Source organism: Plectropomus leopardus, chromosome 21 (assembly GCF_008729295.1).
Source record: "Plectropomus leopardus isolate mb chromosome 21, YSFRI_Pleo_2.0, whole genome shotgun sequence".
Lineage (NCBI taxonomy): Eukaryota > Metazoa > Chordata > Actinopteri > Perciformes > Serranidae > Plectropomus > Plectropomus leopardus.
This window is the reverse complement of record NC_056483.1, coordinates 15,226,376-15,250,775: the sequence shown is the minus strand read 5'-3', so window position 1 is coordinate 15,250,775 and position 24,400 is coordinate 15,226,376. Positions and strand designations below refer to the sequence as shown.

General features: G+C 38.9%; 2 protein-coding genes across 5 annotated transcripts in view; both read right to left on the bottom strand.

The window, feature by feature from the left end:
- Nucleotides 1-9,075, bottom strand: part of ropn1l (rhophilin associated tail protein 1-like) — a 28,675-nt gene extending 19,600 nt beyond the window's left edge. Inside the window, exons 1-5 of one of the 2 annotated variants that reach the window (XM_042510823.1) lie at nucleotides 8,761-9,075; nucleotides 7,593-7,725; nucleotides 6,611-6,734; nucleotides 5,587-5,748; nucleotides 4,742-4,917 (exon numbers count right to left, since the gene is read on the bottom strand). In XM_042510823.1, coding sequence (XP_042366757.1) covers nucleotides 4,742-4,917; nucleotides 5,587-5,748; nucleotides 6,611-6,734; nucleotides 7,593-7,723 — 593 coding nt within the window. In that variant the 5' untranslated portion in view covers nucleotides 7,724-7,725; nucleotides 8,761-9,075. Of the gene's footprint in view, nucleotides 1-4,741; nucleotides 4,918-5,586; nucleotides 5,749-6,610; nucleotides 6,735-7,592; nucleotides 7,769-8,760 lie in introns of those variants that run through there. The other variant, XM_042510821.1, reaches the window with a different exon arrangement.
- Nucleotides 9,076-9,699: 624 nt separating this feature from the next.
- nup58 (nucleoporin 58) lies at nucleotides 9,700-24,285 on the bottom strand. 3 transcript variants are annotated; one of them, XM_042510220.1, is made up of 14 exons: nucleotides 23,891-24,285; nucleotides 23,020-23,189; nucleotides 22,887-22,919; nucleotides 22,513-22,791; nucleotides 22,002-22,170; nucleotides 21,719-21,784; nucleotides 21,138-21,312; nucleotides 19,965-20,044; nucleotides 19,633-19,751; nucleotides 19,284-19,366; nucleotides 18,897-19,098; nucleotides 13,288-13,371; nucleotides 11,749-11,847; nucleotides 9,700-11,345 (listed from the first exon to the last, which is right to left on the bottom strand). In XM_042510220.1, the coding sequence occupies exons 1-14, from the start codon at nucleotides 23,968-23,970 to the stop codon at nucleotides 11,179-11,181; spliced, it is 1,806 nt and encodes a 601-aa protein (XP_042366154.1). In that variant the 5' UTR covers nucleotides 23,971-24,285; the 3' UTR covers nucleotides 9,700-11,178. The 3 variants fall into 3 exon arrangements, with proteins under 3 accessions (XP_042366154.1, XP_042366155.1, XP_042366156.1); XM_042510221.1 differs by lacking the exon at nucleotides 13,288-13,371; XM_042510222.1 differs by lacking the exons at nucleotides 11,749-11,847; nucleotides 13,288-13,371.
- Between the last annotated feature and the right edge of the window lie 115 nt (nucleotides 24,286-24,400).

The window sequence follows — 24,400 nt, the reverse complement described above, 5'->3', positions numbered from 1 at the left end:
GCACAGAATTTTGCAAAAACGGCCAAAAATACAATAATAATGCATGTTGAAAAAATCACCCGAAAGGCAAGGCTATAGTATGTAAAAAACACAGCATGGCAATGGCAAAAGTGTCAAAATATGACATGTCCCAAAAACAGCTGAAAACACCTCAAAACAGCATCAAATAGCGTGCAAAGATACGTCATTGCACAGAATTTTGCAAAAGCGTCCAAAAATACAATAATAATGCATGTTGAAAAAATCACCCGAAAGGCAAGGCTATAGTATGGCAAAAATGTCAAAATATGACATGTCCCAAAAACAGCTGAAAACACCTCAAAACAGCATCAAATAGCGTGCAAAGATACGTCATTGCACAGAATTTTGCAAAAACGGCCCAAAACACCGTAACAATGCATTTTGAAAAAATTACCCAGAAGGCAAGGCCATAGTATGGCAAAAATGTCAAAATATGACATGTCCAAAAAACAGATGAAAACGCCTCAAAACAGCATCAAATAGCGTGCAAAGACACGCCATCGCACAGAATTCTGCAAAAACGTCCAAAAACAACAACAAAAAAATGTCTGTTTGCCCTCCTGCCTTGTCCCTTTCTCATCCTCCACTCTCCTCATCCTTACCCTCTTCCCTTCAACCCTTCTTCCCCTTTACCTCCTATTTCTTCCTATTAAACTCTGTGCATGCCTCTCCAGTGTGTCATTCTAGGGCTTGGAATCAAATCGCATGGACATACACTGAGACGGTACTCCCATCCTGAGTCTCCCTTACCCAACCACAAGGACATCCTCCCAGACCAGCCTGACAGGCGACGTCCCTCTTCCACCTTAACCATACCTTCTGAATTACAATAAATCTTGGAACTACAAATTGTTTTGGCGTGGACCTTGCAAAAGAATATGCTATTTTGGATGATATATTATAGTTTACCTTTCTTGTGCTATTTTGGATGACATGCAATACTATTCATTAATTCATTTTCCGTAACCGCTTGTCATCATAAGGGTCACGGGGGGTCTGGAGCCGTCATCGGGCCAAAGGTGAGGTACACCCTGGACAGGTCGCAGGGCTGTTGCTGACACATACAGACAGACAACCTTTCACACTCACAGTCACACCTAAGGGCAATTTAGAGTCACCAATAAACCTGACCTGCATGTCTTTGGACTGTGGGAGGAAGCTGGAAACCTGTGAGAAAGCCCACGCAGACACAGGGAGAACATGGAAACTCCACACAGAAGGGCCCCATCCACGGACCGAACCCCGTTCCAACTGGGTTTCGAACCAGAGACCCTCTTGCTGTGAGGCAACAGTGCTAACCACGACACCACTGTGCCGCCCATGACATGCAATAAAGCCCTCTGAGGCAAACCATGTTTTGTGATAATGGGCTCTGTAAATAAAATTAACTTGACTTGCTTTGACTTGGCTTTTTGATGCTATTTTGGATGACATAATATATTATGAGTATTTTAAGCTATTTTGGACGACATACTGTACTATGGCTTTTTTCTGCTCTTTTGGAGGACAATATAGTACAACATTTTGATGCTATTTTAGACAACATACTATAGTATGACTTTTTGATGCTATTTTAGACAACATACTATAGTATGACTTTTTGATGCTATTTTAGACAACATACTATAGTATGACTTTTTGATGTTATTTTGGACAACATGCTATACTATGACTTTTTGATGCTATTTTAGACAACATGCTATAGTATGACTTTTTTTTAAGCTTTTTTTTGGATGACTTTTGTGCTGTTTGTGATACCTTGCTTTACTATGGCTTTTTAATGCTATTTTGAACAACATACTATAATATGAAAAAGGAAGACAACAGGAGCTTCTGGTGTCCCTCAAACCACGGGCACTTGAGGAAGGGAATACTTAAAACTGTGGTGTAAATAGCATAAAAATGTAACAGTACAATATGTCATCCAAAATAGCATAAAAAAGTCATACTATAGTATGTCATCCAAAATAGCATAAAAATGTCAAACTATAGTATGTCATCTAAATTCTACAAAAAAGTCATAGTGTAGTATTTTATCCAAAATAGCATAAAAATGGCATAGTTTAGTATTCTGTCCAAAATAGAATGCGGAAGTCATAGAATAGTTTGAAGTATAAAGATTTCTGTTTTAAGCCCTTACGAAACCTTTCTGCTGTGTCATATGGGTGGAGAGCTTGCAGTTATCAGGTTATTGGGGATTCTATCTGTCCTCCAATCCCCTCTGACTTGGCCACAGCGCCGCCATCCTGCAAGGGGTTGGCTTTGGGGGGCATGGGAGACAGTATGTATGTTTCCTCCACCCCTAGAACCTACTGCCTACTGTGCTCAAACTGTGAATTCCCACTGATGCTGTTTCCTGTCCTTCCTGATGAAATACCCAAAAAATCAAACTAGTGTGTGTGTGTGTGCATGCGTGCATGCATGCATGCGTCTGTGTAAGAAGGAAGAAAAACATGTTCATATGAAGAGAGTATCATAGTGGTATATTAACCTTCTGTGACCACAGATTGTGCTCTCACGCTGACACATGAAAATTAAATCACATGCTGATGTTTAGAGAGACCGCATGTAAGATTTACTCGTGTGTGCGGCTCTGAGATTTCTTGGCCCTGCATGTGATTTTATGTGCTTTCTGACTGGGGCAATAAACCTGCCTGAGTTTGCATTTGTATTTGCCCAATTCCAATATTGCATGAAAGAGTGAAGAAAACACAGGGGGTTTTAGCTCTTTAACATGAGCTGAAAATCATGCTCTTGTGCCCTCAGAGCTTATCTCCTTACCTCTCCTCTTTTTTGTCTGCTGGGTGAAATGAATACAGGAGCAGAGAGGGCAAATGCGGTGAAGCTGCAGGCTGATAGGTTGTATGTATGATAAATTAACTTTGGCTAACCCAAACATAAGGGAGCAGGCAATAAAAAGCATACACACAATCCACCTGACAGTTTGTGTAAGGCAGCTTTGTGCCTCTCTTGCTGCTCATTAAAAGATTTCATCCTGACTCAAAATAGCTGCCTCATTCAGCTGGACAATGATGAATAATAACCTACTATGCATGATGCTAACAATTAATGGGGCCAATTTCTAGGCAATGAAACAACAGCTGTGCTTGAAGGAGTATTAGCACACTCATTTATTAATTGAATACTGTCATTGGTTTACTTTTGTCCCTTCCTTCCTGTGCTCCATTGCTTTCCATCTCTCCTTCCCTCACTTCCTGCTGATGTAGAAGTTGGAAACTTGAATCATGCCATTCTGCTTGTTGCTGTCGGGCAGAGAAACCAGTGCATCAGTGCAACAGCTCTACTCAGCAGCATTAGGATTTCACAACAGTGAATATCACTATCTCACAACATCAACTGAGGCCAGGGGACCTGGCTTAGCTCTTAAACTGTCTGTGCTCCTTAGCCTGCCGACACTGACTAGCAGAAATTTTGGGCCCAACAGAGCTAAAGCAGGGTTGAGCACATACAGAGTCATCACTGTGGAAAACATGATGGCAGCATATCTTCATATTAGAGTAGTTTGGAATTTATTTCTTACAATTTTTGTGTTAAAAATGTGCCTTATTAAACACCATATCTGAAATGAAGTTCTAGTCAGCAGTCTAATTATGAATCAAGTGTGCATGAAGGGAGTGTTGAAATTCAGAGGCTGTAATGTCTAATATTCAGCGAAATATGGCATCAATGTCGTGTGTGCTGAAATTTTGACCTGATCAATTTTAGGTGACTTAAGTTTCTGTTCTAAATTAAATGATAGCATTACAGTTAATTATAAAATAATTATATTCTTACTCGCGATACACAAGTTCTTCATTTATCTGCATATGAATGTGGAAAAGAAAAAAAATATGCAAAAATGCCAACGATAGCAATGTCTTCCAGTGCTCTCGTGGAGAGGTTCTTCAGCTGGGGCTGGAACAGGTTGCCAGACAAATTACTTGAGAATTTCCCCCCCCATCAAGTATAACCACTGCTTTAGTGATAAACATGTCAAATAAGATGGACTACTCTACTATAAAGCTATGGTTTGGTGGGTGAGCGACTCCAGCCAGTTTGTTTGAGTGTGTTTAGATGCTGTTCATATGCCATTATATTTGTTTTTCCTCTCCTTAGTCAGAATCTAAAGATGTTAAGACCCCAACACTGCTTGCTGATATGTGCCACATGAAAGTTGTTGAGTCTAAATAAGTCTTGATGCCTTTGAATTAATACTTGCAGATATCATATACGCGTGATGACTGACAACCTTCATCGATAGATATTAAAGCGAGGAATTTTTATAAGATTTGACTGGAGCTGAATCCAAGGGGAACTGATTCAAATGAGAAAAAAATAATTAGGCTGTTTGAGAAAAAGAGAAGTTGGTAGCATTTCTATTGGTGATGCATATGAAACAGTCTAATTTTTTCACCGCCTACATTCACTCTGCTTATTGCAAGTTTTGAGGTAGGCTTAATTTTCTATACTGTCAGCTATGAAGCTGAGGAGATCTGACACACACACACACAGCGGTGCAGTGGAGAGAATGCAAAAGCATGCAGGGTATGACCACCTCTTTTTTTTGGCCGGTTACAGTATAAATATCTATTAGCCAAAGCCATTGGAATATATATGAGAGTATACCCACTTCCTCCTTGGTAACTTACAAATCCACCTAATAGTACACCAATCTCATCAACTACCACTACACTACTGCACACACACACACGACACTTACACTTGTGCCTGCAGGCTGCGGAGGAAACTGTCAATGTGGTCCTGAGGCATGTCCCCGTCCAGGTGAGCCAGGTAGGTGTAGAGTTGGACAAAGGTGTTGAACGGGATCCTGGCAGCACCGCCCTCCTCATCCTCTGTCAGGATCTCACAGGCAATCTTCAGTGAACTCATAAGGGTCTGAGAAAGTGTATGCAGAGGAACAGTCAAGCAGACAGCAGGATTTTGTCAAAAAAAAGACACATGAATACAAAAACATGCCTTCAGCATTCAAGGACGATCACGTCCCGTTTGAGCATCACAAGCACAAACTACAAATACATGCACACACACTTGCTCACGGACAGTAACAAAAAAAAAAGCCTAATCGGTGTGGAGCATGACTGCCCTCATGTGGTTAAAGTGTTTAACATCCTCCTACAAAGCAGCAGCCTTACCAAACTACTGGCACTTAGCACATAAAATTGATAATGCTGAGCTGCATTTGATTTTGCAGATTCTAAGTCATCATCTGCAAAGTTCTCCACAAAGTTGAGAAATTCTCTTTAATCTGTCTCAACTGCTCAATCTGCAACTTTGAAGCAAAATCGTTGGCTTAAAAGCATTGCAAAGCTTCAAGTAGTCAGAGAGGGATTTATCTGTGGAGTCTGGGGACCTTGATGGAAAAGTCTGGATCACGCCACGTCTGGATCTAGTGTAAACACCAGAAGACTATATGTGAGATGAACGAAAAAAAGGACTCCTCTTGGATATCCAGCTGTGCCTAGCTGCACAGTGGGTTTTCAGGCTCAAACGAAGTGGTATAAAGTGGTATTAGCATTTATATCTGTGCCTTATGTAACAACTCACCCCTCCTAGAGCGCTGCAGCCCAGGGCGAAAAAATCCATCCAGTCGATGTCTGTGCCAGCGCTGCCCAGTGACAGCAGGGTCTCCAGCTGATCCATGGGAAGACACAGACCCCTCCATTTCTCCTGCAGTTCCTCCTTGCTGCATGCTTGCCTGGGAGACAGCTAAGATTAGAAGGAGGAAGTCGATGGTTAGAAGAGATGAGGAGAAAAATGAGTTTATCAAGTTTACGAGATGGTTATAAAAAATCAGAAGTTATTATTCAGGTTTTTTTTTTTTTGTTGAAATAAAGCATTAGATCCGAGGAATCAGGTGGCAAAGCATTCTAATGATCTGTTTATCATCATATCAGACTTGCTTTACTTACTGGACTCATGTACAGGAAGCTATTGACAGAATATATACGGTACATCAGAAGAGGAGTTTACTACCACTTCTAGCTGGTAGATTGATATGTAAGCCACTTGTCTAAGCATTAATTCCCAAAACCAATGATACACTTTTGTATTTGTGGCAGATTTGTGGCCTTAAAGTTAACAGACTTTTTTTCCAAAATTGAAAAGTAAACACAATCTTAAATGAATATACCAATAGTACTGGCACAAAGACAGAGAGAAGGCAGCATCCTAACAAGGTTAAGACTGTTGCTTAAGCATTGGCCTTTAAGGAAATATTAATTATTCAGTTCTTTTAATGAATCCACCACACCAAGATGCCAGTAGATGCCCCAGGTGAGATTAAACAGGTTTAAAGTTTAATGATTAACATGGGGAAAAGGCATCACTGCAATATGCAGATACACACAAAAAACAATAAAAGTGCAAGCCAATATGGTTATTGAACTTAATATTACTAATAATTACAAGGTGCAGTAACCAATTACAGGAGCCTGTACAGGACATGCAAATTTAGCACATTAAGCACACTGGAAAATACGCAATATTTTTCTCCCAGCAGCAGCAATACGAAGTAAATTATGTGATCAGTTTTATGCGGTATGGCCCTGCTGTAGAGAAAGTAATGTACCTGTTTATGGAGAGTCTTAAGTAGACCTGGAGTCAGCCCAGTGTCTGTCTTCTGGGTGGCAACATTCATCTCCAGCCTGTCCTTGACAGGCAGACACTCTCCTTCAGACAGCGCTTTGAAATATCTGGGAGAAGACACACACAGACACAGACACACACACACACACACACACACACACACACACACATTATTAACACACTCAAACACACATTATTCAACAGTGAGCTTAGCTTTACCCTGCTTGTCACTCATCTCCCCGGCTTCCTAAGCATGCCAATCAAATAAAGTCAGAAAAACAGACTATATAAATGAAGCATGGATTGGCATTAGTCCAGCTGAATGAGTTCTCATGAGAACCATCAGTTGAATGAATCATCATGTGTTATAGTTTTCTTTCTCTGAAGTTTACCGATATGCTCATTGTGCTTAAGGGCATACTGTGGCTTATCTTACTTCACAGGTTAAATAATGTTTTGTTGTAAATTTAGAGGCAGCATGACTTTCTGCATCTCTGAGAGGCAACAGAGCCTGGTGTTAATTTAATAGCATATAAACATCTTGTAACCCAGGAGACATTTGAATTGTTTTTGTTTCACCATATGGCTCACTTTATTGTCTTTTGCTGTAAACACTGCCAAGCTACATCGGCCAATAAAATAACAGATGATATGACAGTCCTAAGGGGTACACAAAAAACTTATGTATTTAAATTTCAGCCAGTACTTTCAAAGTGCTTTTTTTTACCTGAGGAAAGTCAGATAGTTTAACCGCTGCAGTAACAAGGAAGCCCCTGGGATCCAATTACAGCCAGTCAATGCAAAGATGAGAGATGCACAGGTAAAAAGGGTCAGCCCTATCATTCAGTGATGCTGCCTTGAGACATTGTTTATGGTATTGTTTAACAGATCAAGATTGAAATAAAACATCGTTACATGTATTTGTACCCTCTACTGAACCAGCACTGACAGAGATTAAGACTTACGCCGCAGACCACAGCAGCACATCCTTGGGCTGTGTACGGATGGCTGCCTTAGTGAAGTTTTTGAGGATGTCTGGCAGCTCGGGAGGGATGTTGATTTGCTGGGCACAGTACATTGTGTCTGGAAGAGGCATGACTGAAATATAAAACATTGTAATATAGTCCAATTAGCAGATGAGATCTTGCAGATAGCAGTTTTAAAAGAAATTAAAAAAAAAAACCATACACATACACAAACCATACAGTGACAATAATCACACTATTAGCATTACAAGTATTTCTAATGCTATCGACTTAGTAATCCAATGTTGCTCTACTGATTTTAAAAGAAATATGGGAGCAGTGACAGAAGAAATACACTTTTTTTAACTTAAGTTACAGTATAAATACCATAGTCTTAAAATACTCCATTACAAATAAACGTTATGGATTCAAAATGTTACATAAGTAAAAATACAGAAATATTATTAGGAAACTGCAACCTACCTAACATATTAAAAGTAAAAGTACTCACGCAGAGTGGCTTCCTTCAAAGTGCTGTAACATGAGCTCCTTGGGTTTTCATAGATTATTAACGGTAAATGATTCTGTTTGCATGTTAAGAGTAATTTAATGTAGTAGTTTGTCACCATGGAGCCAATTTTAGATACTTTGTATAGGCTGCTAGATTAGTAGTATAATACAACATCATATTCCAGCAGAACATGATTATTTTTATTTAAGTCATTAGTAACTATAACGATCAGACAAATATAGTAGAGTAAAAAGTCCAAAATTTCCATTGAAATGTAGTGGAATGCAATATAAAGTACCATGTCATGGAAATACCCAAGTAAGGTACCATTGTCAAAATGATAAGCTATAAGGAGCAAGATCTCGTCAATACAGCAATGGATACAGTTATTATCATCAATTCTGTTATCATCAATTTATTCTGTGTTGATCCTTTTTGTTTTACTGATATAGAAAGCATATTTTTTTCATTATAACATTCCTCCTCAATTGATTTAGATAAATAAATACGCTACATAAGCTCGACGTTTCTTAACGTCAAATTGGCTCTTGGTCACTAGCGGCCACAAAGTTGACAAATGTTGGTATTGAGTCAAATACATTTTTCTAACTCATTTTAACCTTCAGAATATCTTGTGCATTAATAGAGTAACTCTACCTTGCTTGTTGAAGACGAAATGTGGGCAAACAATGCGAAAAATAGCTAAAATACTGGCGGTTAGTTAAAATAATACTATGAATGCTTTGCATTTGGTGTGTTTCTGTTTCTTGCAGCACCGTCGCACAGCAACGGCGTTGTTTTTCTGCTGTCATGTCTCCAGGGTGGCTGGAGTGTCGCGTAAAGTGCATTACCGCCCCCTTCTGTTTAGGATGACACTTTTCAACAGTATGAAATGACAGTAATGGCATATTAATTTAACGTTTTACTTTTTCAAAGTGGTTGTGATAGGTCATACAACTTAAAACAAATAGACTTGTGTCAAGTAATTGAAATAGGTGATACAAATATATCATGTTTCCTGGATTAAGTGGTCAAAATTGTGCCACTGGAGCTAAAATTGCAATTTTTTTCCCTGGAACAATACACATAATTTTTTAAACCTACTCCACAAAGTTTTTTTAAAAAATAGCCTGCTTGTAAAATGCCCAGGGAGATGTTACTGGCACAGGCTATTGAGTTGTATACAGTAGCACAATAGTGGTGAAAACCAGTGCAACTATGAATGTAATTTTATAATTTCATGAACCCTCTTTCCCTGGTCTTTTTATCCCTTGTTTTACTGTGTTTTCATTTGTTGTATCACTAATTATATTGTACTTGTACTTGCACTGTGTATAGTTGTTTATATTTCTCTTTTTATTGTCAAGCGCCATGTACTGCAATTTTGCATGAAATGTGCTTTATAAATAAAGCTGAACTGAACTGAACTGAACTGAATTGAATGTGTTGTCATTGTCAGATTGAAGTTAGAAGTGTCCCAAATCAGGTGACACACAATCGGACAAACACATGACTGACACCATTCTGTCAACATACTGTACATATTTATTGAAATGATGCCATAAACAGGCAAAAAATCAAATTGAAGATTTTATTATTAAACAGCTTCTTGAAAATAAATGTTTACACAGACTGTGATTAGAAAATAATAGTAACTACCAGTATTTGGTAACAGAACTGACACGGACAATTAAAAAAAAGCAGAATATTGCCCCAGCCACACCTGACTCGCAAAAGAAGTCAGCAACTATGACAGACAAGAGAGACAATTTCATACTTGTGCAATAGGCACACATGCACATTCACACAATCACTGTCAGGTCATATACACTGGCAAGTGCAAATTTATTCTAGCACATGTCTAAGTTGCGTAGGTAGAATCTGCTCGTGAAATCCCTTTCAGATTCAATTACCATTTAATGGGAGAAATGGAATACAAACAGCATAGCGTTTCCTCTCCCAAGTTCTTACGTTGGGACAAACTAAATGTGTCTAAAAAGTAATTATTAAACAATGATAAGGATGGACTCTAGCAAAAACAACACAGATTTTGTAGACTAGATAATGGACCAACCCAAGGGGCCCTTATACCCCTCCCGAATGTCATCTCTTCTTCCACTTGATACAAAAATAAAACTGTGCTTCCCAAAAATCCCACCCTGGACACTCTCCTGTGCCTATAAAACTATCTAGGATCAGATAATACTCCCCACTGACACCTTCGGCAGATACTACACTGTTCAGGCCAACCTCATAAGCTTCTTTCCCTTTACCTCATCTTCCCATTCCCTGGACGAAACCTGAGCCAAGTCATCATTTCAGAGGCCTTCAAGTGCAGTTATGCGTTTGACAGAGTTTGTGTAACACAATGGAACCGACTGCACTGTCCACCTCAAAGCACAAAAACACATTGATCGTGTACAATTTTCAGACAAAAGCATTTACTCACTGATAACTCAAGGATTTGTAAGCTCTGTCTATGGCTGGCATTCCCAAAAGCATTGTAGCACTACAGGATGTTGTGTGCAGGCAGCATTTTGCAGCAATGTTTATAATCATTCATACATAGTTTTTAACCTTCCCATACACTCCAATGTCTACTACATTGGTTGGGAGTATGGTACAAAGTATTAATAAGGCCAATGTGATATAATAGTATTGTTTAAACGGATCTAGTAGGAATATGTAAACTTGGTCAACTTGACAGATGACTAATATTGGCAATATTGGAGGCAATTTGGAACCAAATTAAATTTAATCAAATTAGTGTAGAACAGTAGACAATACAGACCAATGTTTGATAGGAAGATAATGCTTTTATGTTTTCTAACTTAAGTATCTTTATTACTTTATCTCAGTCTTAATCCAGTACATACCTCTGTGAGATTTCAAATGCATAATCCCGAGTTGGCTGTTATACGGTTGGTTCAATGCCAGCCCTGATGATTCCCTGATGTTATGAGGTTGGATAATGATTATTATAGCACTTACATGCTTTTGGGAGTCCAGGTCTTTCCCGCTACAAACCTAAAGCCAGTCAGCTGCTCAGTCACAGGGCTCTGTTTTTCCTTGGTTCTATCTCTTGCCCCTTTTATTACCAGCAGGGGGTTTCTTGAGCTGGAGAAGGGGAGCTGCGCCGAAGCCTGCAGCTGCTGGGTTAGAAACGCCAAATGTCAGGCCGGCCGAGGGGTTGATTCCAGGGTTACTGAAGTTGAAGCCTGAGCTGCTGCTGCTACCAAAACCTAGATAAGCAAAAGACAGTGGACATGGGAGAAAAAAAAAGAAAAAAAGGAGGAAAAAACATAAAAATTGTCAGGGAAAACAAAAAAAAGACCAAATAATAAGTAATTTCCATATAATATAAGATTACATAAGATTCCAGCATTTGCAAAGTTGTAAAGAGATTTTGTCCACCTGGTGTAAAACCCCATATCCCAAAATGTGTTGGCCAAACTGCCATCACACTTGCATAAAAGGCTTACAAGACTACACAAGGATAATGCTGTAAACAAAGCCTCCTCACAGCAGAGATGAAACCAGAGAAACTTATAATACAGTCGCTGCACATTGCTCTGAGTAACTCGACAGTACAGGAAGCTTGTCCAACTGCTTCTAATGACATATGCTTAATATATATGTATGTACCTGCACTCAGACTGCCTCCTGTGGGCTTACTGGTGGAGGAGAAGGCAAAAGAAGAACCCCCAGTCCCCACCCCACCAAATCCTGGCCCACCACCAAAACCTGTGGGAGAGAGTGACATGGAAGTCAGTTTGGGCTCAGCAAACAGTCTATACTACGAATCAATACACGTAGCAGTGGCTCAGGAGTACACACAGGCAGACGTGGGCAGTAATTCTGTGTCAAATCAGCAAGACTCACAGTACTTGATAATCCGTAGATGCTATTTGAGATCAAATAATAAGTTCTGTCAAAATTTTAGGTGAATTTTGACAATTGTATAATTTTTCACTAGTAGGAATGTCGTCATTTTCACCGCTCTAAAAAAATTTTAAAAAGTCAAAAACTCTTGGGGTACAGCACACATGCACCAAATTAAAATGGGCAAATATGTGCCTCCCCTTCACTTCCATTCAGTGAAAGGGAGGAGGAAAATTTGCATCTTTGCATGGCATGGAGTTCAACTTTGGTAAACCTTGACCAGCAAAGTCGGAGCCTTAACCATCAGCAACAAAGTTTGTGTGGGGGAGACATTCACTGTTGCCGTGTGTTATCAGCTGATACAGTAGAATATCGGCTAAGAAAAACACAAACTGCCACAAATGAGTGATGCAGCCTGCAGTCTGAAGTAAGACAGGCTGGCGTGGAATGTAGAAGCACTAAAAAGATTTCCTCTATAGGAGGTTTTTAAAGGTGTGAAAATGACAAAATTCCAAGGTGCAAAAAAAAAATTAAAAAATTATGCAATCCTCACTATTTATTTTTTGGTGTCAAATAGCACATATGTTAAGTCTGGAAAAAAAACAACTAAAATCTAATCAAAAACCCGATTTGACACAGAATGACCCATATGCAAAACTAATGCCACAACCTAATCAATTGAGTGGTATGCACAGCTGAACTTCTGACTGGGACCTACAGAACAATGCAGGACTCAGAGTACACTGCATGGCAAAGCAAAGGCCAAAGGGAGAAAAATGACACAAGGAAGATTTTACCAAACACACCGGCTACAAGAGAACACACCAACCTGGTGTGCGTTCAGACCACTTGTTCCCACATTGCCCAGTTACTTTTAACTGGCTGTCGTGGCCAAGTGGATTTGCCAGTTAAAATCCAAAGGCAGAGCATTCACTTTAGTATAACATACTGGTGAATCTCCTTGGCCACATTCCTCCTCATTAAGGAATAAAAAATTGTCACATGTAAAGGCACAGTGACCTGTGGCAAGTGTTGCACAGTTTCCTTGTGGTGTGAACGCACTTGACCTCTCGCGCAAGGAAGAACAGAAAAAAAAAGAAATGAACTGCCAAGCTTTAACTGCACCATTCTCTCAGACACATACATACTGCCTACTACTACTTTCACACAGGGAAACACAAATACCGCAAACAAAAAGGCTGCTTGGCAAAAGCTAGAAGGCATTAGGGATATGGTATGATGTGGTAGGGAAGGACAAAACTAGAAGGAATATTCATATTTTAAAAAACGCAGAGGTAATACCTCCAAGGGTAGACGAGCCCAAGCTAGTGCCCACTGCCGAAGCAAAGGGGTTTCCAAACCCTGCCCCCAAGGGTGCCTGGGTCCCTAAGGCACAGAGAGAGCATACGCTTTACTCCTCTGAATGCGTTCGTATGTGAGGTAAATTATGTTCATCTCCTTTGACAGAAAAAAAAAAGTGACAACATTCACTATATGGACACATTATGACTACTGTCAAATAAAATCAACATATTAATCATGCTGAAAATATGCCTTTATATTAAAAAGATTTTTTTTATCTCAAAAATGTAGATTTTTAATGAACTAGTTTTTAAGGTTTTTAAATGCAATAAAAACAGAATGTCTGCAATATGTTGTGTAACATTGTGGTTGTGTTTGTAGGGACATCACAAGATTGCAGCAGTTAAACTTCTCTATACAACCCTCACAGCGTGCTTTCGAAATAAAGTACAATTACTGCAGAATCAGAAAACGCACTGTGCTTTTACAACTGCAGTGCACAAATATATGTACCCAGTAAATACTGTTACACAACATTTAGAGATCCCTTTGCTGACAAACTATGATTAAAAAAAAATGCTGCTAGTTCTTTCACTCAGAAACTTGTCTTTTTTTTCCTCTATGCATTTTTTAATGTATTCAAATTTTGTAAGGCTTCCAATTAGTCTGCATTGTTAAAACAACTTCAGTCGAAAAGAAACAAGGACAAACGTTTCTTTGTTTAAAAATGGATTTATTGTCAATTTAATATGCAATTCCACTTACATAAAACACAAACAAACAGTTTAGAACAGAATTGATTGTTAATTTCTAACTGCTACTGCATTTGACAAGTTTCCAAATTTTCAAGATTTCTGAGAGTGAATGAACTAGCATACGCCAAAAAAATGCATCACACAATTATTGAATATAGCTTAAAAGGCACACCATATTATATATTAAATATACTGTATCAACAGGCATTGGTTATATAAGTTTTAACACATTCATCTACAAGTAAAAGCACTCGAGATTTAGATAAGAAATGTGAATTTGGCATCTACGCCTGCCTCTCTGTGTAAACTGGTCAAAAAAAAAAAGGAAACTCAGTGATATGTTACAGTTTGCCTGTGGAAGTCAACGTGGTTACGTTTCGGGCCATCTTTCCAACAGGAATTAAATGACCTTTGTGGTTTGTGTTTCAACATTTTTCACCAGTGTATTCTTAGACATGGTAACAGCCAAATTCTTGGTGGATGTTTTCTAAACACAAAAGCTGCACCTTTGATAAATCTACACATGATTCCAGGCTACAAACACTTCTCTTGGTTGGATCAAGTCCGAATTCAGTGAGGCAACTGATTTTTTTAAGAGATTCAGTCTAGCTTTCAGATAAACATTATCAAATGTATAGCTTGCCAGAGCTCACAAAAAAAACCCTCGAAACACAACTTGCAACAGAAGTACCTCCTGGGAGCCACTCATAGAAAAGCCACTACAAAAACAGCATAATGGGAGGAGGAATAAGGATAAAGGAAATGATGAAGAGAGAATAACATTCAAAACAGTCTTTGACAGCCAAAAACTCAGAAGATCAGACTCTGATTTTAGACTAATCAAGCCCATATTAGGGAACTGTTGGACTGAGGCTCAACATCGCACAGAAAAAGTAAGATACCATATACATAATTCTGAATCATTATTGAGTTTCAGAATAACTTACGTTGAGCTTAGCACGGTAGGCAAATTGTGGTGCGGGTACTGTGCCAAACATCCTCCCCCAAAATAAAAATTCACATTTTAATTCCTTCACTCAAAAAAAAAGAGGTAAGTGGGATCATTCCTGCTGTTGGCCTTCAAGAAAATACAGCAGTCAGCGTTTGCATTCGTATTACTAACAGATATTGAGAAGATACCCAAAATACAGGAATAAGGTGGCTAAAGATCCACTATCACCTTCTAGGTCCAAACAGCTTTGACAAACCAGTAATTATTACATAATTTAATAGTCATTATTGTGCCAAGTACGTTGAGATGTGGAAGACAATGTTAAAATGTGAGCTGAATTTCACACAAATTCTGGACAACTTGTGAATCTAAATAAAACAGACATCCAGCTCGGCCAAAAACTGTTTCTAAATCCTACAAAATTTTTTTTTTAAGTTGTGTAAAGGAGGACTGGAATGTCCAAAGCAGCGTTTTTTTACCAAACACACAGCGGCTCCATCAAGAAAGAATCAATTAGGTTGAGTTTATCGAGCACCACTGTAACTAGCAGCAATATACAGATATGTGCTGGAGAGTGAACTGACCAATTTACATCACATTATATAACTTTTTCCCCTCACTCTTCCGAGTGCTGAAAATGCTAAGCTCTCACCAGTGTCTCAATCAACCTAACTCTGTGGACATACAATCTGACCACAATGATCTGTCTGTTTCGTTTGGCACCGATGAATATTACTGGTACTAAAGCACCAGTGCAAGCAGCAAAAATCATCCTCTTATGAACTACCAAACAATCTGGATTCAATCAATGAAATCGAACGAACGAGAAAGTCGATTTTCTCAAGAATTTCTGTCTTTAAAAGTTCAAAGTACCACCACCTTGTATAATATACCTGAAATTACAACTTGTCAACAGCACTTCTGCTCTACATTTACATTTTATTGAAGTGAATGTGGAATAATCCAGCCCTGTTTCGCTGACAGTAGCCCTTAGGTGAAACTGTTTAAATCAAGTAACAGTGGTATGGCCTAAAACAACCAAACCAACCAAACGCAGTCTTTAACAGTGAGTCAGTGCAGCCTATTTTTGCCCCTGTTGACTCTCCATATTGTAAATTATCTTTCCACATAAGCAACCAACTTTATCTTCTTTCACAACACTTGATTGTACACCAACATACTGAGCACGCCGGTTCAAGTGACGAAGACCGGGGCTATTTCAGAAAGTCACCAGCCTCGCTTCCACTTTAAGACAGAGTAAGTGCAGTCATGGAAAAAACAATATCTTAATTTAAATGACAGTTCAGTTAATTGAAGAGTTTATATTTTCAGTCCTGAGTCTTTTGGCACCTTTCACATTACGTCACCGAGGCACACATTTAAACAACCTTTTGGCCGAAACATTCAACCACCGCACCAACAAGTATATGGGTCAAACAAGAATCTTCCTGGTTAGTGTTGTAAGTGCTGTGATACTGGCCACCTGCCACTATGCCATTCCAATTACAGATTCAGTTATACAAATTAACAAAAAATAAAATTAAAATAAATAGCTAAATAAATACTGACTGATTAGGCTAAGTCTGTGAATGACTGAGTCAAATACTAGTGAATAACCACTATTTGGCAACAGGGATGGAAACTTTGCTAAATATTATTAACATTTAAAAAACAATTTCGTAAAGTAGCACCCAACTCTGGGGTTAACACTTGCAAAGCTATGAGTTAGAAATAAATTACAGCGCAAGGCAGCCTTTTTTGACAGCTAGCATACCCAGAGAACACAGGGTTACATTAAAAACAGATGATTCAGAAAAATGATTGGAGATTGATTTGGCTATACATGAAATAAAAAAAACACCCACAAAAACTCTTCAGCAGGCACCAAGGTAGTGTGCACTTCTACCACATGTGGATTTTAAACTACAGTGGTAATACAGTTTGTTGGCGAAGGACTTTAGTTCAGCAAATGGAGGTAAAGCAACGGTTTGTAAATTATTCCCATCCCTACTTGACGTTTATTCAGAATAGTTTCCGCTCGTCCTGGGAGAGTAAGAGTATATTGATGTTATCACGCTGAAAAAAAGCCATATTCATTGTCTTGTTAACAACTGATGATTAACGGACCTGAAAATAACTAGGCATATTTTACAGGTTCTTTTGTAAAAACGAGGCTAATGAAACCACGCTTAAGCTTTGCCATGTGAACTTTTAAACCATGTTGCCTTAGCAACCCCATCCAATTAAAATATTGCTTACAAACTTTTGAATTACATTTTACTACACTTTACGAGAAAAAAACCAGCAGGAACATGCTAATATAAATAGTAGTTAAATTTGTTCATAGTAAGTGAGTGCCCTGATATGCCAGTAAAATGGCCTACAAACCAAAGCCTACAAAAAAGGCTGAACATCTGTTTTAACACCTCTGAGATGTGACAACAACCATTATGGACACTACTCTTAACATAGTTTTAAATGTTTAATAAAAAGTGGATTTGTGTGCCAAATAGTGAGCGCTGGCGTGAGTGTAACAATACGACTTTAGTGTACAGGCTTATTTAGATATTTTAGGGATACATGTATCACCAAGCCCTAAAAAAATTTCCAACACACATCTGATGCCAATCAGTGAATAAGCAGTGTGTGTAATAAAAACATCAGTATTGTCTGCTTATGCTGGATACTAATACTGTCTAGAATAATCTTCACAAATGTTTTTTTTTTTTCTGGCAGAATATGGAAAGAATTTAACACGTGGTATTATAGTTGACACTTAAGGAATATATCTTACTTATTGTATTACTAAATAGGATTGGGGTTTTTTAATACAACGTGATGCAGGCTTTTAGTTTGATTATTTAAAGTATAGTTATTTCAAAATGTGGCTCTTGGCCTAAACTGTGCCTAATATTGGTAGACCCTGAACAAAAGAAGCTGCATGCTTCACTGAACAATGGTGATACAATCTTTCTATGATTTGTGTTGATGAAATGTTCATGAGTCCTGTGTTTTCAGTGAAGTAAGCTGATGCTTTTGGAGCTTCTCTACATCGAAAAGACTTCAACAGTTGGACTGAAGAGAGTAGGAGCTACATTATAATAAATTATACATCAACTGATCACTCTGACACGATCTTAAAAAAAAAAACAAAACAGCAAACATCTGAATGACTACTCATTCAGAGAATATGTTTAAATATATATAAATCACACAGCAAGTATCTTATGCTTCGATCATAAAACAACCTCCATCGAGTGAGCTCACTGCAAGAATTCACGGAACAAAAATTTAGAAGCTAATTATAACTTCAAAATTCAAGTTATTAAATTAAGATAGCTGGATTTTTCTCTCCCGTTAAATAATGTCAACCACATATACCTGCTTCAACATCCAATTAGAGAAAGCACAGAGAGAATGAGAGAAATTAGGTGAAGTAGGTCATTATATCCTTGATATTACTAAAAGTTTTTGTATACCTGCTCCAACATCCAATTAGAGAAAGCACAGAGAGAAGGAGAGAAATTAGGTGAAGTAGGTTATTATAGCCTTGGTATTACTAAAAGTTTTTGTATGACATTCTGTATGACAAGATGATAAGGCAGCACTAAGGTTTCCTGTCAGAGCTTAGCAACAGATTCCTATTATCTCTGCCTTTCTCCCGCTTTCTTTAGCTGCTCTTTCATTAGAGAAAGTACAGACACAATAATTTGGCACAAACTAAGGCGTTTTTTTGTTGTCGTTGTTCTTGTTTTTAATTATTTCTAATAACCCCCTTTGTCCCCCTTTGATCTTTCCCCTTCTACCATTCCCTAGTTTTAAAAATACACACTTATCCTGTCCTCTCCTCCCCCTCCTTCATTTCAAGGTGAGAACTTTCTAGAACTTGTAGGCAGTCAGACCTGGAGTTGGCTGCTGTTGCTGGGTCAACGTGGCTGCCATGGCAACCGCTGCAGCATTGGGCACACTGGAGAACGGGGCGGGTCCAGTTGTAACTCGCGGTGTACTCTGCCACTTCCTGTTAGACGTGCGCTTGGACTCAAAGACATCCGTTGAGTCTTCCAGGAAGGCCCGCCGGTAAGAGAGGTACTGGTGCTTCAAGATCTATGAAATCGGACATAAACACAAAAGGGACAGAAAAAACAGGACTGAAAAATACAGGAATTAACACAGTCTTTGTACTTTTTAATTACAATTTGCTTTGAATCTGGACAATGGGTACAACATTTATCACAGCCTTGGACATTTTTAAACACATTTTCAAAATAATGTTTTGTGAATTAACTGACCTTGACATTCTCATGGACAGACTGGAGCTGGGCCGCCTGTGCAACAAATGTCTGGTACAATTTCTGCATTGCCATGGTCAGGTCTGGAAACAAAAACACACATAATATCATAATCTGATTGCACATTTTAGGCAAGTTAATGAAAAGATGAGGGGGGGGGAGAGCAAGAAATGATGATCAGCAAGAGTCAGAGATTAGAGACAAAAAGTCTTTATATTTCTACTTTAATCCATTTATTTATCATTTATTATTTCCCAACTGACCTATTATTTGCCTGGACTGGATACAACAAGACACATTTGATCAGTTTTCCTGGATTGTTTCAAAAGTTAGACAACTGTCCTCTTACCCTGAGGAGTGATGTGGGAGCCACTGCTCTGCGTTGTCAGGTGGTTCTCAAGTTCTTCTATCTGCTGCCGGTACTGTTGCAACTGCACCTCAAACTGCTCTACCAGGCTGCGGAAATAACTAGACACAGGAAAATTACACATATGTTGTTGGGTTTTTTTTCATCTTTGTTGAATTAATGAAGGGATACAAGATTATATATATAAAAATCTCAGACTAGAGAGGGTGGCGAGATGTTGGCTCAACAAGCCAAGAAGCTGACACTACTGCCATCTGAACTACTGAACAACCCCCGTGATTTCCTTCAGGACTGCTACCTGATATCTTACTTACTCTGATGGAGCTGTGTTCTCATGCTGAAGTCCAGGGGGAGTCTTCTGAGTACGCAGTGCAATGTCAGCATTTTTAAGCTCCTTGAGAACAAAGAAAAACAGGATGGTAAAAAAGAGACATCAAAGGAGGACATCTCTTTCTTGGAGAGCATTTTCAACATTTTTAGTTTGCAAGATTATGGACAAAATGTTAATAACAAATATTTTTGATGAATCTTGATATCACAATTATCTAGTGTTTTTTAGAGACAAAATATTATTGCACTTTCATGTCTAAATAAACAGAGCACTGCTTTTAATTCCCATTTTCTCCTCAACTCGTTTGCATCAAAAGAAAGACTTAAAATAAGTTTCTTCAATTGAATTTATTGCATATCCTGGAAGCAGAACATAAATAATATTGCACCACAACTTTTAAGCAAAAACTAGATCCACAGAGCACTGCTTCACTTTCAACTTATGCTTCAATCCCACTAATTAACAAATCTTTGCATCAAAATAAGACCTTAAAGGATTCTCTTCTCCCACATGAATTCAGTGCATGTGCTATTGATATGTAACCACTGCTGTGGAAAAATATTTAAATTATTATTATTTTATTTGATGTTTTTACAGCAGTCACAGTACAGTGATGCACATGCTTACTGTCACAACATTCAGCTAAGTTTTTCCACAGACTGGTTGTCAGTTTAGGGAGCACTTAATTTGATTTACAGCAATTTTCGATGAGCAGCAAATGCATTTTAAAAGTCAATACTGCAGTTGATCATGTTCATCTAATTGTGCGAAGCCAAAATAATGATTGTTATTAATATTTAATTAACTGCAGCCCTGGTGTGAGTAACAGATGTGGTCTTCAACCTAGACAATTAATTAATTAATATCAAGTCCCATTTAGCTTTACATTATAAAAAAATTATCTCTAATCCATCTTGGTAAAAAAAAAAAAGTGACTTAAAAAAAAGGGCAACAGTATGCACATACAGTGTGTCTATGTAAAAGACCAATGGTCATGTGTATTTCTTGACTGAATTTGAGGAAGTCATATTCATTGTGATGTATAATCAAACTGAAAGTTTATCTATCACTATATAAAATATGCAAATTAGAAATAAAAGGACTTGCGTATAACTTTCTACTCCTAGACTTGTGTGTGCAGATGTACTGTTTTTACCTGCGCTGTCTCCAGCTTTAACTTGTCGATGGCCAAAGCCTGGCGCTGCAGACCACTGGCACTGACAGAGAGAAGCTGTTTGAGGCTCTTAATGTCATCTTGGACTTTAGAAATGGCCTTTGATGACATCCTGCTGATGTCCTCCTGAACCTGTTTCTGGTCTTTCACAAATTTTCTACAAAACAGGGGAAGAAAGACAGTTATTCAACAACACAAAATGGTTTCCAGTTAGACATTATTGGTGCACTGGTATGCAGTACTAGTGTTTTATTATAATTAAACAGGAATTTTAATTGACAATCAGCCTGCACTTGGGAAAACCCCTAGAGTCACGTTTGACCTTGTTTGGAGTCTACATTCCCACATTCCACCTAAATTCATAGCTTTATGACTTTATGATTCTTCTAGCCACAGCACACAGCCCAAATGAGTCAGTTCCCCTCAAAAACAAAAACATTACTGATTAAACAGGTTACCATTTGCATCTTAAAACAGATGCTACACAAATCTAGCAAGCAATGTGCCCAATTACTAACTGGATCTTATCCTGTGACAATATATACACAGACAACAGCACTTACTGGAAATTTTCGACATCTTGACAAATAACTGGTGGCAGGTTCTCATCTTTCAAAGCTTTACTGTCCCTGAGGGAGGAAAGGAGAGTGTTTTTCATCAGTACAGCAAGCTGAAGAGTCCTTGCCGATTAGATATACATTCCCAGGAGAGGAAGACACAGAATGCTTCTTAGTTAACAGTTGCTTACACAATTTTACATTATTCTTTTAAGCATGGACGGTTCTGGACATTTCTATCATTTCCATGCAGTAAAGAACCACGCGTATGTTGTTCAATGGGACTTACTGTGCATTGGCTCCAGATGATGTGTCGCTCTTATTCTCAGAGGAAGTGCTGAAGTCGACTCCACCCAGGCCAACATTGGGGGCAGGTGCCGCTGATGCTGCTGTGGAGGTAGCTAAAAGGGAACCCAACGTTAACCCGCCTCCTCCTCCAAGAGTGCTCTGACCCAAACCTGTAACACCAAGAAAACATAAGTCATAATAATGTGCAGTACTACTTTTAGAAACCACTGCAGTGGGGGCAATTATAACATTGATGTCCTTATTGAAAATCAGAAATCACAGCACTATAAAAAGATCAAAACTACACTGCTTAACCATTGACAAAAACTACAAAAAAACCCCTTTGATTATTGTTTTTTATGCCAATAAAGACTTTCTTTATTGACTTTGCCTCTTTTGTATACAAATCCTGTTTTTATATAAATATTGTAACAACATTTTATCATTGTTCTGAGCTCTTAGCACAGTGTACATACATGTGCACAAGCTCAGGATGTATGTTTGCATCTCACCTGTGGACAAAGTGTTGGAAAAGAGACTCCCGCCGAGTGTTGGGCCTGTTGAGGCTGCTGCTGTGGTGGTGGTTGTGCCACCAAGACCAAGGGTGAAGCCTGCGGCTGCAGGCTGCTGTGGAGCCGTGGATGTCAGGACAGAGCCAAATGATAAACCTGCCCCTGCAGAGGCTGATGAAGGGGTGGAAGTGGTGGTGAGGGAGAAGGGTGTTGCTGAGGCGGTGGGCTTGTTGAAGGCCAAGCTGAAGCCAGTAGATGCAGCTGTAGAAGCTGGGGCACCTGGGAGAAAACATATGCAGAAATCAAGGTTATGACCTGTTTTCATAACTTTCCAAGATCTTATTTAAAAAGATATCCAAGAAAAACAAACATACCTAATGTAAGGCCTGTAGTGGGTGCGGCAGCGCCTAAAGGAGAGCAACATGACAGCATAAGACAAGGTATATATGGCTGCTACTGCCAGACATGTTGGTTACACTCATTTTTGTGACTGCATTGAAATATTACTTGAGGCAGGTGTGTTGACAGAGAATCCTCCACTGGGCTTCTGACCAAAGAGGCTGCCCCCGAGACCAAGAGATGGGGTGATGCTGGTGGTGGCAGCTGCGGCAGGGGTGGCGGTTGCTGTACCCAGAGCAGTTCCAATAGAAAAGCCACCAGTGTTGGCTGCAGGCACACTAATGAGGCAAAATGCAAAGAATTTTGTCATATATGATCACAGTTCTTCCATGGTACCAGAGTCAAGTAGAAGTTTAAGAAACATGAGATATTTGTCACTGTCACAGTAGTGCTATTTTTTTTTCTTTTTTATTAGAAAGTACTTAATCAGCGTAATTAGCAGTGTTGGAAATAAACTTCATCAACTTCCCCAGCCAATCAGGAGATTAAATTTGTTTTATTAGTAGGTGAGTAAAGCAAATCTAGCAGCCACCTGCCTATTTTCCCAGTATTTAGCTGGTGCAAAATTTCAAACCCTTGTACTGACTGGAAAGGCGTCAATTTCAAGGACATGCCTTCTAACTTTCTACATGTAGCCCAGGGACAACAGATTATTAGTAAAACATGCAGTTTGCAAAAATTAAACTCTATAGTTCAAAGTGAAAGCTATGATACCCCAGTATACAGTTTCGTTTACTTGTCAGGACAAGCCACAGGTACATAGCAGACAAAACATAACACTGAACTTTCACCACACCAAGTAAAAAACTCCACACGCATTCATTTGCTTCACAAAAGCGTTTACTCTAAATTATAACGTACAGAGACTATGGTATTGTTATGAAGCCATGCAAGATATCTGCTAACGTCTGGCTACGCTAACGTATGGCTATGCTAACGTTAGCTATGTCGGCTATTTGAAACATGTCATTAAGGTTACCTGGCTGCGCCACCAAATGTGAAACCCCCACCGGTGCTGGTGGAACCAAGAGTCCCTGATCCAAAGTTAAAGCCAGACATTTTGTCTTAAGAGGCACACATTTAGCACAAACTGGCGGTTGGACTTCGGCCACTCATTAAGACACTCAGCGAGCAACCCAGCATCCCAGCTAACACGCTAGTTAGCTAAGAGATGCCCGCGTGAGGGCCAAATCCGCGCTCGTGCTTTTACTCAAAAGCGAAGAAAATGTGGCTTTATCCAAAACATGCGTAATGATATGTTCGTTTTGTTAAGCTTTAGCTCCTCTTACTGTTGTTTTTATATTGTTAACGCTGCCAAATATCGCAGAGCGAATACTCGCATGGTATTACTTTTCCTATTCCCCGCCTGGAATTTCCCGAAAGCGATTGCATTTTGGGTAATTTTTTTTATAAACTACATTTCCCGTCGTCCCTATCGCTGTTTTTTCATATCGCGTGACGCCTCACACATGCGCAAAGTGGCAACTTT